General features: G+C 32.9%; 6 protein-coding genes and 1 long non-coding RNA gene across 12 annotated transcripts; 6 read left to right on the plus strand and 1 right to left on the minus strand.

Moving 5' to 3' along the window:
- The first annotated feature begins 190 nt into the window (after positions 1–190).
- AT2G08495 lies at positions 191–435 on the plus strand. Its single transcript, NR_140354.1, has one exon. It is a non-coding gene; the product is annotated as an other RNA (long non-coding RNA).
- Positions 436–708: 273 nt separating this feature from the next.
- Positions 709–1,622, plus strand: AT2G31930 (uncharacterized protein). Its single transcript, NM_128751.3, has one exon. The coding sequence runs from the start codon at positions 897–899 to the stop codon at positions 1,326–1,328; it is 432 nt and encodes a 143-aa protein (NP_180752.2). The 5' UTR covers positions 709–896; the 3' UTR covers positions 1,329–1,622.
- Positions 1,623–3,701: 2,079 nt separating this feature from the next.
- Positions 3,702–4,465, plus strand: AT2G31940 (oxidoreductase/transition metal ion-binding protein). Its single transcript, NM_128752.3, has one exon. It carries the CDS (start codon positions 3,931–3,933, stop codon positions 4,291–4,293), a length of 363 nt encoding a protein of 120 aa, NP_565731.1. The 5' UTR covers positions 3,702–3,930; the 3' UTR covers positions 4,294–4,465.
- A 399-nt stretch (positions 4,466–4,864) lies between these two features.
- Positions 4,865–5,697, plus strand: AT2G31945 (uncharacterized protein). The gene has a single exon (NM_128753.3). The coding sequence runs from the start codon at positions 5,022–5,024 to the stop codon at positions 5,307–5,309; it is 288 nt and encodes a 95-aa protein (NP_565732.1). The 5' UTR covers positions 4,865–5,021; the 3' UTR covers positions 5,310–5,697.
- Positions 5,698–6,706: 1,009 nt separating this feature from the next.
- On the plus strand, positions 6,707–7,351 carry LCR76 (low-molecular-weight cysteine-rich 76; the record flags this gene model as incomplete). Its single annotated transcript, NM_001036383.2, has 2 exons — positions 6,707–6,824; positions 7,155–7,351. The coding sequence occupies exons 1-2, from the start codon at positions 6,761–6,763 to the stop codon at positions 7,349–7,351; spliced, it is 261 nt and encodes an 86-aa protein (NP_001031460.1). The 5' UTR covers positions 6,707–6,760.
- Positions 7,316–10,034, minus strand: CNX2 (cofactor of nitrate reductase and xanthine dehydrogenase 2). 6 transcript variants are annotated; one of them, NM_001036384.2, is made up of 8 exons: positions 9,920–10,034; positions 9,750–9,826; positions 8,945–9,538; positions 8,680–8,847; positions 8,393–8,584; positions 8,150–8,218; positions 7,954–8,049; positions 7,316–7,784 (listed from the first exon to the last, which is right to left on the minus strand). In NM_001036384.2, the coding sequence occupies exons 2-7, from the start codon at positions 9,813–9,815 to the stop codon at positions 7,966–7,968; spliced, it is 1,173 nt and encodes a 390-aa protein (NP_001031461.1). In that variant the 5' UTR covers positions 9,816–9,826; positions 9,920–10,034; the 3' UTR covers positions 7,316–7,784; positions 7,954–7,965. The 6 variants fall into 6 exon arrangements, with proteins under 6 accessions (NP_001031461.1, NP_001324731.1, NP_850177.2 ...); NM_001336358.1 differs by having other exon boundaries at positions 9,750–9,852; NM_179846.4 differs by having other exon boundaries at positions 9,750–10,034.
- Positions 10,035–11,005: 971 nt separating this feature from the next.
- On the plus strand, positions 11,006–11,589 carry LCR75 (low-molecular-weight cysteine-rich 75). Its single transcript, NM_001336360.1, has 2 exons — positions 11,006–11,112; positions 11,337–11,589. The coding sequence occupies exons 1-2, from the start codon at positions 11,040–11,042 to the stop codon at positions 11,516–11,518; spliced, it is 255 nt and encodes an 84-aa protein (NP_001318330.1). The 5' UTR covers positions 11,006–11,039; the 3' UTR covers positions 11,519–11,589.
- Positions 11,590–11,678: the final 89 nt, after the last annotated feature.

Consider the following 11,678-nt stretch of genomic DNA (forward strand, 5'->3'; position numbering starts at 1 on the left):
TATGCATGCGATTAGGATGAAGATTTCTTTTGTCATCATAAACCTATCTAATCCTAACATCATAAAGCCTTTTACACACATTTAAGCGTGTATTGTGATGGGCCAAGTCCAACTAAAATTACTCTATAGAGAAAAAATAATTGTAAGAATATTTTCATGCAAGGCCTGTTTGATGATTAATACCTTGTCAAATTTATGGGGGAGATGCTTGGAATAGAAAACTTAAGTGAAGTGTCCAATCATTTACTTACCTGTGTTTGTGTTGAGTGTTGACACTCCAACTCGCCCATCAGGTCGCACTCCAACCAACCTTCCAAATTTTGTGAACTTGCTTTGTTTGTACCTTTGTTATCCGGTATCTCTTTTTCCACTTTTTTTTATTACAAGAAAAGTACATGATAAGAAGTTTCGGATCTTAACATTTCCCTAGCTTGGCGACTGAGATGGGTTTGTATCAATCTTAGGATCCTATTTCTTTTCTGCTCGAGCTACAAAAGTTACAGACACAATCTAAGTGAATGAGCTATATTGAATTTTCGACACGAGCTAGATAAATCCACACTATTCTCACAATTTCGGTTTTAAACGTATGGATTATCAACCCAAGCCTAGAAATTTGGTCCGTTGTGGTTTCAATTTATTGTATGCTACAAGTAACCCAAAGTATCAAGATAAATTAAGATTAGTTACAAAATAGACATCTGAGTCACGATTGTAATCATTTCTTTATTTATTAATTAAGTAACGAGTAGTCCAAACACTCACAGTCACCGACCTCTTACGTTATCAATTCAAAAGTGAAAATGGACATATAGCTACTCCTAATTCCTCTATATAGTTTTCTCCTTTGAAAAAGAAAGAAAGAGTATAGATTCTCTTTTGTATGATTAATAACCATGGGAAGTGAAGTAGTAAACCCGACCAAGCCACGGTTTGATCTAAGCATGTCGAAAAGAACTCGAAAACCATGGTCTAGTCTCATCAACGATATGCATCACCATGCAATATGCACCCAAAGCTCACAACCAAAACCAGACAAAGAACAAGAGCAAATCGAAGACAAAGAGATTGATCGTAAGAGTTTGAACAATCTGATGAGATGCGATGAGAAATTGAATGGAGAAGCTGATGTTAACAACAAGAGCTCTCTAGATCAACATTTCGAGGATGGCGAGGGGATCAAGCCGACGATGCAATTGGTGGTGAAGAAAGAGAAGCAAGGTGGTTTGAAATTCAAAGGTATGGTGGGTCGATATGTTAAGGTCTGGAGCGGTTTGATAAAGGCCAAACGTGACCACAAATCGCCGGTCTTTCGGTTTAAAACTTGAATCCTATATACGTACGTTTCATATACGTGATCACATATATATATATTATACGATTAGTTATTAGAGATAAGCTGTAGACTAGGCAGTTTTTTGGAATGTTTTGCGTACGTACGTATTATTGATGTGCACGTTTGTTGTTGGCATATTGGTTTTGACTTGAGATTGTAATTAGCACTATATACATGCAACTCTTGTTTTTTTTGTTAAGAATCTCACTACATGAGTTTTGCTTTGTGTTTTGAGCTTTTGCCAAAAAAACAAATCTGTTAAAGTCTTTTCGTCGTCAGATCTTAGGGTGTTACGGTTGATCTTTTTTGGTTTAACGGTCTAAACTGTAGTCGTTCTTTGCCAACTAGTTACGATTAGGTGAACTTTAGGTTTATACATAATTGTAATATATAACTTTTGATATTTTTGTAGCTCTAACAATTTGAAGTGTTTTTTATAAAGAAAAGGCAAAACATAAAGAGAAACCAAAGATAATGTTTTAAAACATAAAATATGTTCTTAAATACAACCATTTTTGTTTTTGGATAATTGTTTTACTTCTGTTTTCCAATTAATATTCGCGATATTATAACCCAATAAAAAAAAAAATCTTAAAGAAAAATAAAACACGAAGAATGAAACAAATTTAAGTGTTGTGGCTCGGATTGTGAGTTGTGAGTTTTTGTATTTTTCATATATATCAGATGACACATCGTGACATAGATGAACAATTTAACTGACGATGTCTGACTAAGACCTATCCTCATTTTCTGCCATTACAATAGTTACGGGGTTAACTAATTGCCAAATGTTTAAAATAGTTTATAGGTAAGTAATCTTCTCAGTCAATCAAATATTATTTTTGTTATACTTTTTTTTTTTTTGGTTTTAATGTTAAGGGTTTGTTTTACTTTATACGTAATACAATACAATTTCTTTCTAATTTAATCAACATTGCTTAGTTTCAATCCAAATTACATAATATAAAATATGCAGAAGCGTGGCGATTTTATAGCTATATATATAACCTCCAAATTAGTGATGCTTTAAATTCATTTCCTAAGAAGATAACATATAATAATATCAAAATATCATTGTAATAAATAACTTTAACACTCTATGTAGTTCATCCATATGATTTATCATATACTAAAAAACGAGTAAATACTCAAGAAGTCACATGAATAATTAACATAATTAAAGACAGTTTTTGATCCTCGAAAAACATATATAGTATCAAATTTGAATTCTTCGTTGTTAGATTCAGTTAGTTTGTCTAAATTAAAAATATATGGATGTTGTTTTTTTTTGTTTTTTTATAATCATGTAGTTTACGAAATGTACAAAACTTCTCAAATTCAATAGTTAACAAGTTTTTTTGTTTTTTTTTAAACAAAAAAAAAAAGACAATACGTAACAAGTTGACATCATGAAACTATATTTGACGATATTGTTTGTTGCTCTTACAATATGTCAATAACTATAGCCTAAAATCTTTGTCGTTCAAAATTTTCCTGCTCTTTATTTCCCTAGGGCTTTCACAACATATTTTCCGGCTTATCGAGTTTTTATTGTCGTATCGTACCGACTACTAGGCGGGTACGCATAACAACGTAGTTTTTTTTTGTTCACAAATAACAACGTAGCTAATTTATTTATTTTTCTTATATTATCATAGACTTTTGTTGGTTAAATAAAATAAAATAAAATGAGAACGTATCAGGTGACCTCAGATGTAAGGAAAGGGTCGGTAGTACGTGGCATATTATCATTGGGTATCTTTTTTACCAATTAAATTGGAGATGCATCATGCATGGCCTCACCGACCATGTTAAGTAACCTTGTGGCACCGTCGAAAAGCAAGAATCTTTAACTAAAGTGTCCAGTCAGCTCTTTTTCTTTTACTTTATTTCGGCTACCAAACATTATTATACTTCACAAAATATACGCCAAGTAATTTTTTTTTTTCTGCTTAAAAGTAGATTTCTGCAATTATAACTTTTAAGACAAAAAATAAATGTTTTAACAAATGTTTTAAGAAATTTTAAGCTTAAATTTTGTCCAGTTTTGATCCCAATTTTTGTCCAGTTTTGATCCCAATTATGTACCAAAATTATAACTTAATATTTCATTATATCAAACTGTATTTCAATATATATACAAAAATTTGTTGCTCATATCATCATATCATATCAATAAATAAACATACGTCAGATTACATTTATAGTTATATATATATATAATAAATTTAGATCTCATATTCTCATTGTTATTTTGATTAATTCCGTTAGTTCATTTAACACTCGCTTAATCCAGTTTGATTCATAAACCTATCTGTAAATTTAAATAATATATTACGTTATCCATTGTATAAAATTAAATTTCTATTACTGAATACAAAAGAACGTATTTAATTACATTTTTGTAGAATCCGAATTCCGAAGCAAATTAAACATTAATTGTTAATTAATTTCTCTTTATAAAACCCACCTCATCCTCCAACTTCTTCATCAATCTCAATTCTCAAACATCAAGAAGTCTCTACAAAAAAAAAATCTCACATCTAAAGAAAACTCTCAATAGAAAACAATTAAACAACAATCAAGAATCTATAATGGGAAGAGATCAAGAAGGAAGCCCTCCAGTTCCCTTACATCTCTGCGTCTTCGTCTTGATCCTCTTAATGTTCGTAACAATCTCATGGTACGCCAGCTACGAACCAGTTATAGAAGGTTTTACGTATCAGTTCAAGCTTGCTCTCATGGCTTCTCCTCTGCTTTTGCTCTTAGCCGTTCATTTTCTATCCGATGATCAAGGAGTCGGAGGGATGATGACGTCTTTGATCCATCTGAACGAAAGAGAGTCTTTGTATAGAGCTGGAGGAACACCGTGGGGAGTGGCCTTCATGCTTGTCTTTCTCTTCTTCATGGTTTCTTATCAATCTCAGTTTCAAGAACGTTGGTTTCCTCTTAGATAATGAGATGACGTCGTTTATTGGTTCTTTTACTACTCTTGACTTTCTCTTTGGGTTTAGTATAATGGATTCTTGATGTAATTTTTTTGGTTTAAATTTCATTCACCAATTGTACCGTTTTATGGAATCTTTTGTCTCATGGTATAGAATAATTCTTAGTATATATTATGACGAGAATAACAATAGATTATTATACCAAGTTTTTTGGTATCTGCACCAAATAGCTATGGACGGTGAATTATATTTTGTTCATTTTGGCCTTGGGGGAAAATTAAACTTTTGTTTAAGACTAAACCGGTCAATATTTAGTATCCTTAATTATGAGAAAATTTTATCATTCCGCCCCAACCGAGGATCGAACCCGGGGACTAAGGTACTAGTCCACAACTCAGTTCAAGCATCGATATTTTCCTCGTATGTAACGTAAAATATTGAATTTTCATGTTACATGTTCTAGCAACAATGTTTTTCTAGAAAAAATATGTATGGCGTGTGCTTTCATTTGACCGGATAAGGTCGAACGATATATGTCCTTTACTTCCACGTCTCTGCCTCTGGTCAAATACGCAAGGCGCTCTCTTTCTCTATAAATCTTCAATCTCAAACTCATCTTCAAATCTTGACACATCCTCAAGAGCGGAAAAAAAATAAAAAAATCTTTACCACGACCTATTAACTTTTGTCTGATCAAAAATCTTATAATCGAGTATTTTTCTTATCTATTACAACCAATGGATGGAGGCTTGGGAACGATGTTGATGAAGGTTGCCTTATTTGCCCTAGTTCAAGGTTTGGTGTATCTCATCCTCTTGAAATCGTCGAGGGTTTTTGCTAGATCGAATTCGTTGAAAAGGGCTTACAGTTTCCGACCGATGAGGTCAGTCAGCATCCGTCGGATTCTGGCGGCGCTTCAGGATATTCCTGCTGGCGACGATATGTCTCCTTCATCTAACGGGTCCTCTTCTTCTTCGCAAGATGAGGCAGCAACAACAACAACTACATCATCATCACCATCTTAGGCAGCAACAAGAACAACTACACGGCATTATTTGATTTATTTTTCATTTTCTTTTAGATTGTCTCGTTAATTTGATGTAAGATTCATAAGTACTCCATCTCTATGTACATATGTATGATTAGTTTAGATGTTGATCAATTCCATAGTATTAAGCGTGCCGTACGAAGTATAGTCCAAAGAGATTTAGCATAATCTTGATTAGTAATTTTATATTTAACTAAACATATTTATCGATTGATGTTTTATTTATTTGAATTTGGTGAAACATTTACATCCTCACCAAGCGTGAAGGGAAATGTATTTTTCAATTCAATACATATTTCTCAAACAATGATTGATAATTTGCAAAGGAAATAAGACCATATCAGAAGAGAGAAGAAATATAAGAGTAGGAAAATTTCATCTTGTAAAAGAAAAAACATTGCTTTAAACATTTGGACCATGAAAGATACAGGATTTTCAGACGCTGACATTGTGATATGTTATTTTCCATTAGATTTTCCAAAACTCAAATAAAAAAAGTGTTCGATTGAATTTGAAGAGATCGGCTAACAGATAAATTAAGAGTCTTGGTGAGATTTTGTACTTAAGATCCTTCTTCCAGCTTTTACCTTTTCGAATTTAGACATTCAAAGTGAGTAAATTCTGAAGTGGTAGGTTGACCATTTGTCGGTCTGTCACAGAAGTCGCGTGGCCCATAAGTTAAGTGCAACTAGCGTTCCCATAACACGTGACCAATGTAACTGGCCAATAAATCGAGATTGATAGAGTTTGTACGCCACGAGAGGCCTAAATGTTGTGTCCTCTATATGTACATTAAGTGATGAGCACAAGTTACTTCCTTATTTGCTTGGGAGGTCTTTTGTGGATTTGACACCCACATGTGTATATTATATAGATAAATATATATCAATAATTCGTAATTAGAAAGGTATATCTGTCTATATAAGTTTTACATGGACACAAATCTCGTTATAATTTGTATTGAGAAGTTTTAAAATAATATGTTACTTGTAAATATGATTAGTATTGAACATACTTATTTTAATAATAAATTTTTCAATATACAAAAAAAAACTAAAAACAATAGTGAATTTGTAAGAAAAAAAATAGAATGTGATGTGGAATAATTTTATTTTAAGAAATTGTTTTCAATGATATCTAATTATCTATCCCTTTTACTAGCTCAAGAGATATAAACATAATCTCATATATGAATTGGTGTTAAATAATATCAGATTTATTGGTGTTAAGAAAAACTAATTTGATTCCACATGTTTTTGTTGTTCTCATATTCACATTCATAAATAATATATGTTGATATTTTACCAACTAAGCTTTATACTTCTGTTTACTATAAAATGCAGACCTCTTCACATTATTTCTTACAAGTCAATTCCAATATCAAGAGCTCTATTCTCTCTTAACTCTTTTGATCAAGTAGTTATCAAAATGAAGAGCTCTATGCAGTTAATCTCTACACTCTTCTTCCTAGTCATACTTGTTGTCGCACCAGGTATACAAATCCTAAACAAATCTACTAAACTATACGTTATAAACTTATACTTTATTTCCCTTGTTTAGTTTAACATTTGTTTTTATGCATACACTATTTAGTTCAAACTATTATGATAATGAAAAAACAACACTACAACTTATCTCATACTTTGCCATAGAATATTGAAAATCACATATTTACATAAACACATATTAGGAGTTAGGAGCAATAAAAAGATATTGGTTGGTTATAAGTTATCAACAAACAAAAAGCTTTGGTCATTCTTGATTATATTTATGGTTATAAATTTGATTTCTTATTGAATAATAAAATGCCATGATCTTATAGGTATGAAGATGGTTGTTGAAGGACAACCACAATTGTGCGAAACGAAAAGCTTAAACTACAGGGGGTTGTGCTTGAAATGGAGGAGTTGCAAGCGAGTATGTATTAGCGAAGGTTTCCCTGATGGTCGATGCAAAGGATTCTTCAACAACAAATGTGTTTGCAGGAAGCCTTGTGCTCTTCTTTCTACCGAAAACTAGACATTATATTGTTATGAATAAGCCATTAATAAGATACCTATTTTTATGTAAGCTAATAAAACAGCAGAGTACAAGTCATGTATCTCAAAACTCTATTATACAATAAGCTTTGATCAATATCGCAAGTGAATTTGTTGTTGTTATCAAATTTAAGATTTTAAAATTCTTAACATAATAAAAGCTTATAGTTGATCTTTTTGGCCATAAATAAGAAAAGTAATTGGACTGAAAAGATTCGTGTGGAAATTCTGAGTTCCTGTACAGTGTCTGTTACGTATACAGAGAAGAAACAGTTTGAGAAACTCTTCAGTCTTCTTGTTCTTGTTTGCAAAAAAGTTTGTCACAGTCTCACAGAGTTGGGAGCAGCAGATAGATTCTTACAAGATATAAAACTCAAATGTTCCTTGTAGTGTTTTCCAGGAACTTCACCAACCTGTAAAGAGAAATATGACGCGATGAGTCACGTGAATCAAAACGCAGAGTTACACTAAACGGATCAATGCATCAAAGACTTTGTTACTGAGATCAAGTGTCAAAACCCTTGAATCGACACAAAGTATCCAATTTTTATGAGTTACATAACAATGGATTAAAGAACTTACGTTCACCGGAGCTTAGCCACCAATGTGTATCATTGGTCTATTAGCTGTTTTAGCAATGTCAAGCATTCCAGCGTGTGCAGCTTTCTTTCTCTTCACCTGAAACCCATTGTGAATTTTAAGTCAATACAGAAACGAAAAACAGAGGAAAGATTTCTTGACTGGTTCGTAAAATCAGATGAAGCAACTAAATACTTACAGCAGCGCCTATAATTTCCCTTAGCGCCTCATCATCAGCACCAGACCGGAGAGGATCTCTCAGACTAACCTGTTCACAAGAAATCATCGGGCGAAACAAAATGATCGTCACATTATTGAGAAGCAACCACGAATACTCATGTTTACCGGTACTCAAGTTATTGCACACTTGTACATGTTCGCAGCCACTTGAATCAACAGTTACTGACTTTTAGCCATGGAAAAATTTGGAAATGTACTTTACCTCTGAAGGACCAAACAAGCAAACTTTGAAGTTCCCATCTGCAAGAAGTCTCAATCTATTGCAGCCAGCACAGAAGTGTTCTGTCATGGATGTGATGAAAGAAACAGAACCGCAATGCCCATCGATCGTAAAGTTCTTAGCTGTTTCAGTTGGGTGATCTTGCATTCGTTTTATGCTCGGAAACCTCTTGACCTGTTACCATAACAACTGAAACCAATCATGAAAATGCTCAAGGAAAAGTTGAGTAATCTCAAAAAAGGCTAAACATTGAGAGAATTCTACCTTACCACTTTATCCATCACTTCTGCATAAGGTACAAGTTTCTTCACATTCCAAACATTTCCATCAAATGGCATAAACTCGATGAACCGGACATTGATTGGCTTGTCGCGTGTCAACTCAACAAAATCACAAATCTCATCATCATTCAATCCCCTCATGATAACACAATTGACCTGTCAAAACCAAGAACGATTTGCAAAAACTCTTGAACATCAAATATCGTTCTGCTACATTCAAACAGAAAACATGAAGAAGGATTAATAAACATACTTTCACAGGATTGTATCCAAGCTCAATAGCAGTATCAATCGATTTCATAACCCTATCATGCCCTTTACGTCTAGTCAGAAACTCAAACTTTGCTGGAACCAGAGTATCCAAGCTGATATTCAGCGAATCAAGTCCGCATTCCTTAAGCCTTGGTAGTTTTTTCGCAAGAGTGATACCGTTGGTAGTAATAGCCAAATTCTTCAACCCTTTTAAACTAGACAACTGCAGACAAATCTCTTCGATATCTTTCCTAACCGTAGGCTCGCCACCAGTCAACCGAATCTTGTTAACACCAGCAGAAACAAAAAGACCAGCCAACCTAACAATCTCAGACTGTGACAACAACTGAGGCTTAGGAGTAAGTTCCACACCTTCAGACGGCATACAATACTGACACCGGAGATTACACCGCTCAGTCAAAGATATCCTCAAGTAGGTATGTAAGCGACCAAATTTATCAATCAACATGTCAGAGACAGGATTGTCTTTTATCTGATCAACTTGATGAGCTGCATAACTACTGCTAAATAAACGCTCACTAGTAGTAGTAGTAATGGTTCTCGTTACTGAACCTGAACCAACTTCAGAACCAACCTGTTTAAGAATTCCAAATAAGCATTGATTCTCTAAATAAAAGAACACAAAATGAATTCATTCAGCTCTTAAATCCCTAACCTTTACACTATATAAGCAAATACTAGTAGCTACAGGAATAAATCAATTCGAAAAAGCAACCAACTTGAGTGGGAGAAATCGAAACCCATTGTAGCAGAGAAGTGAGAATTAGTAAAGTTGGGAAATTTACCAATAAGAAGTTGGAATTCTTGAAACCCAAGTGGCAATCAGTAATTTTGGAGAAGCACCTCCTCATCGTTAACAACACTGTAGAGAAGATCGAAAGAGAATTTCTGAGAAAGGAGGAGGAAGTCAGAAAATATAATCAAAAGTGAGAGAAGGAGGAAGAAAAGAGATGACCTTTGGTAAACGGAGAGAGTCTTTGTTCAAAATAAACGACTACGTTGAGAAAATGGAGACGGCACTCTCAAGTAGAGAGAGAGAGAGAGACTAGAGAGAGTTTGGCTAAAAGCCTAAACAAAAAAAAAAAAAACATGAAACTCTTTCGTCTTTTCTGATGATATCTGTCGGTCTCGCCGGTTACCGGTTATAGGCAATCAAACCGACCTCAATTGGTAAATTTACTGGTCCGAGTGAAATTCAGATTGCATCTGGATCGGATATGTCATTAGAATAATAATTTATTAACTGTGCTTACATCATTGTTTAATGTAATAAACTATTAAATTTTACAATCTGCGAATTATGTAACAACCAAACTCCAAACATTTGTACTAAATTTTTTATTTCTCTGTATATTGATATTATGTTAAAACTTTATAGATAACCAAATTTATGATTGATTGATTAAAACGATGGTTTCCTATCTAAGCAAGTTAGTGATAATGTAATCTAAAGTTAATTTTAGGCTGTGTGACTGGCTTTGATCAATTTTGTACGTAACTTTGTTTTATTGGATAAAGATATAAACTCAAAAGTCAAAACACACCAAAATCTAAACTACAAATATATCATTATAAAGGAATTTTTTTTGGAAGAACTTATGGAGGAATGGTTTTTTGCATATCTGTCTAGCTTCACATTAGTCTAAATTCATCTATGATATTACTACCACTTTGTAATTTTCTTAACACTCTATAGTCTATACGTTCATTGTATCAGTCCCCTCGGCCCACTTTAACTATGTTGATTCAATCTCTTCTCTTATGGTAGATTGTCTATTCATAGTGGTTAAAGAAAGAAAAAATCATTAGCATATATCTTTAACCAGTACAGTACAGTACTAGAGATATATATAAACAACAAAATATTCTCGTATGTGTATTTGCAGATATTTTTCGTCAAGATCAGATTCTTTTCCACATATTCCTATTGTTCTTCATTATCGTATGCATACGTTGATATACCAAAAAAGCTTTGTGCACATGTTTACTATAAATGCGACATTCTCACGCTAATTTTCAATATCAACAATTCTCCCCACGTATTCATATCGCTTAACTAGTTAGTAGGAAATAAAATGAAGAGCTCTACTACCTCTATGCAGTTAATTCCAACACTTTTCTTCTTAACCATTCTTCTTGCTTCACCAGGTATGCAAATCTAGTTTCTCACAAACTCACAATATTAAAAAGTTACTAAAACATATAATATACGCTTATATTTTAATATTTAATGCATGGGGTTTTACGCATCTACTTGAATAATTTAATATTTGATGATATTGAAGAATAAGTCAATTATTGATTGTTTATATGATTATAATTATATTATTATTCAATTATTTATTGAATAATGATAATGTATTATATTATAGATATAGAGATGGTTGAAGGACAACAAATGTGTGAAGCAAAGAGCTTGGACTGGAAGGGTATGTGTCTGAAATGGAGGAATTGTCGCCAAGTATGCATTAGCGAAGGTTTCACTGACGGTCGTTGCAAAGGATTCACCCGCAAATGCATTTGTAGCAAACCTTGTTTTGTCCTTCCTAATTAAGTTCTTGTTTCTCATTATTTTGATATTAAAATTTTAAAATAATAACACAATTCATTATTGATTGATTAAAAAGATTATGGTTTTTTAATTTATATGTAAGCTGATATAAAAAAAAAACTCAGTTTTAAGCAATGATTTTCTCTAAGTTTGTTCTAAAATA

Source organism: Arabidopsis thaliana, chromosome 2 (genome assembly GCF_000001735.4).
Source record: "Arabidopsis thaliana chromosome 2, partial sequence".
NCBI lineage: Eukaryota > Viridiplantae > Streptophyta > Magnoliopsida > Brassicales > Brassicaceae > Arabidopsis > Arabidopsis thaliana.

Coding starts and splice junctions, on each gene's coding strand:
- AT2G31940 (NM_128752.3), top strand. CDS start 3,931: ATGGGAAGAGATCAAGAAGGAAGCCCTCCAGTTCCCTTACATCTCTGC.
- AT2G31930 (NM_128751.3), top strand. CDS start 897: ATGGGAAGTGAAGTAGTAAACCCGACCAAGCCACGGTTTGATCTAAGC.
- LCR75 (NM_001336360.1), top strand. CDS start 11,040: ATGAAGAGCTCTACTACCTCTATGCAGTTAATTCCAACACTTTTCTTC. Junction 11,113..11,336: donor CATTCTTCTTGCTTCACCAG/GTATGCAAATCT, acceptor ATTATATTATAG/ATATAGAGATGGTTGAAGGA.
- AT2G31945 (NM_128753.3), top strand. CDS start 5,022: ATGGATGGAGGCTTGGGAACGATGTTGATGAAGGTTGCCTTATTTGCC.
- CNX2 (NM_001036384.2), bottom strand. CDS start 9,815: ATGAGGAGGTGCTTCTCCAAAATTACTGATTGCCACTTGGGTTTCAAG. Junction 9,539..9,749: donor AGAATTCCAACTTCTTATTG/GTAAATTTCCCA, acceptor ATTCTTAAACAG/GTTGGTTCTGAAGTTGGTTC. Junction 8,050..8,149: donor GGGAAATTATAGGCGCTGCT/GTAAGTATTTAG, acceptor AATGGGTTTCAG/GTGAAGAGAAAGAAAGCTGC.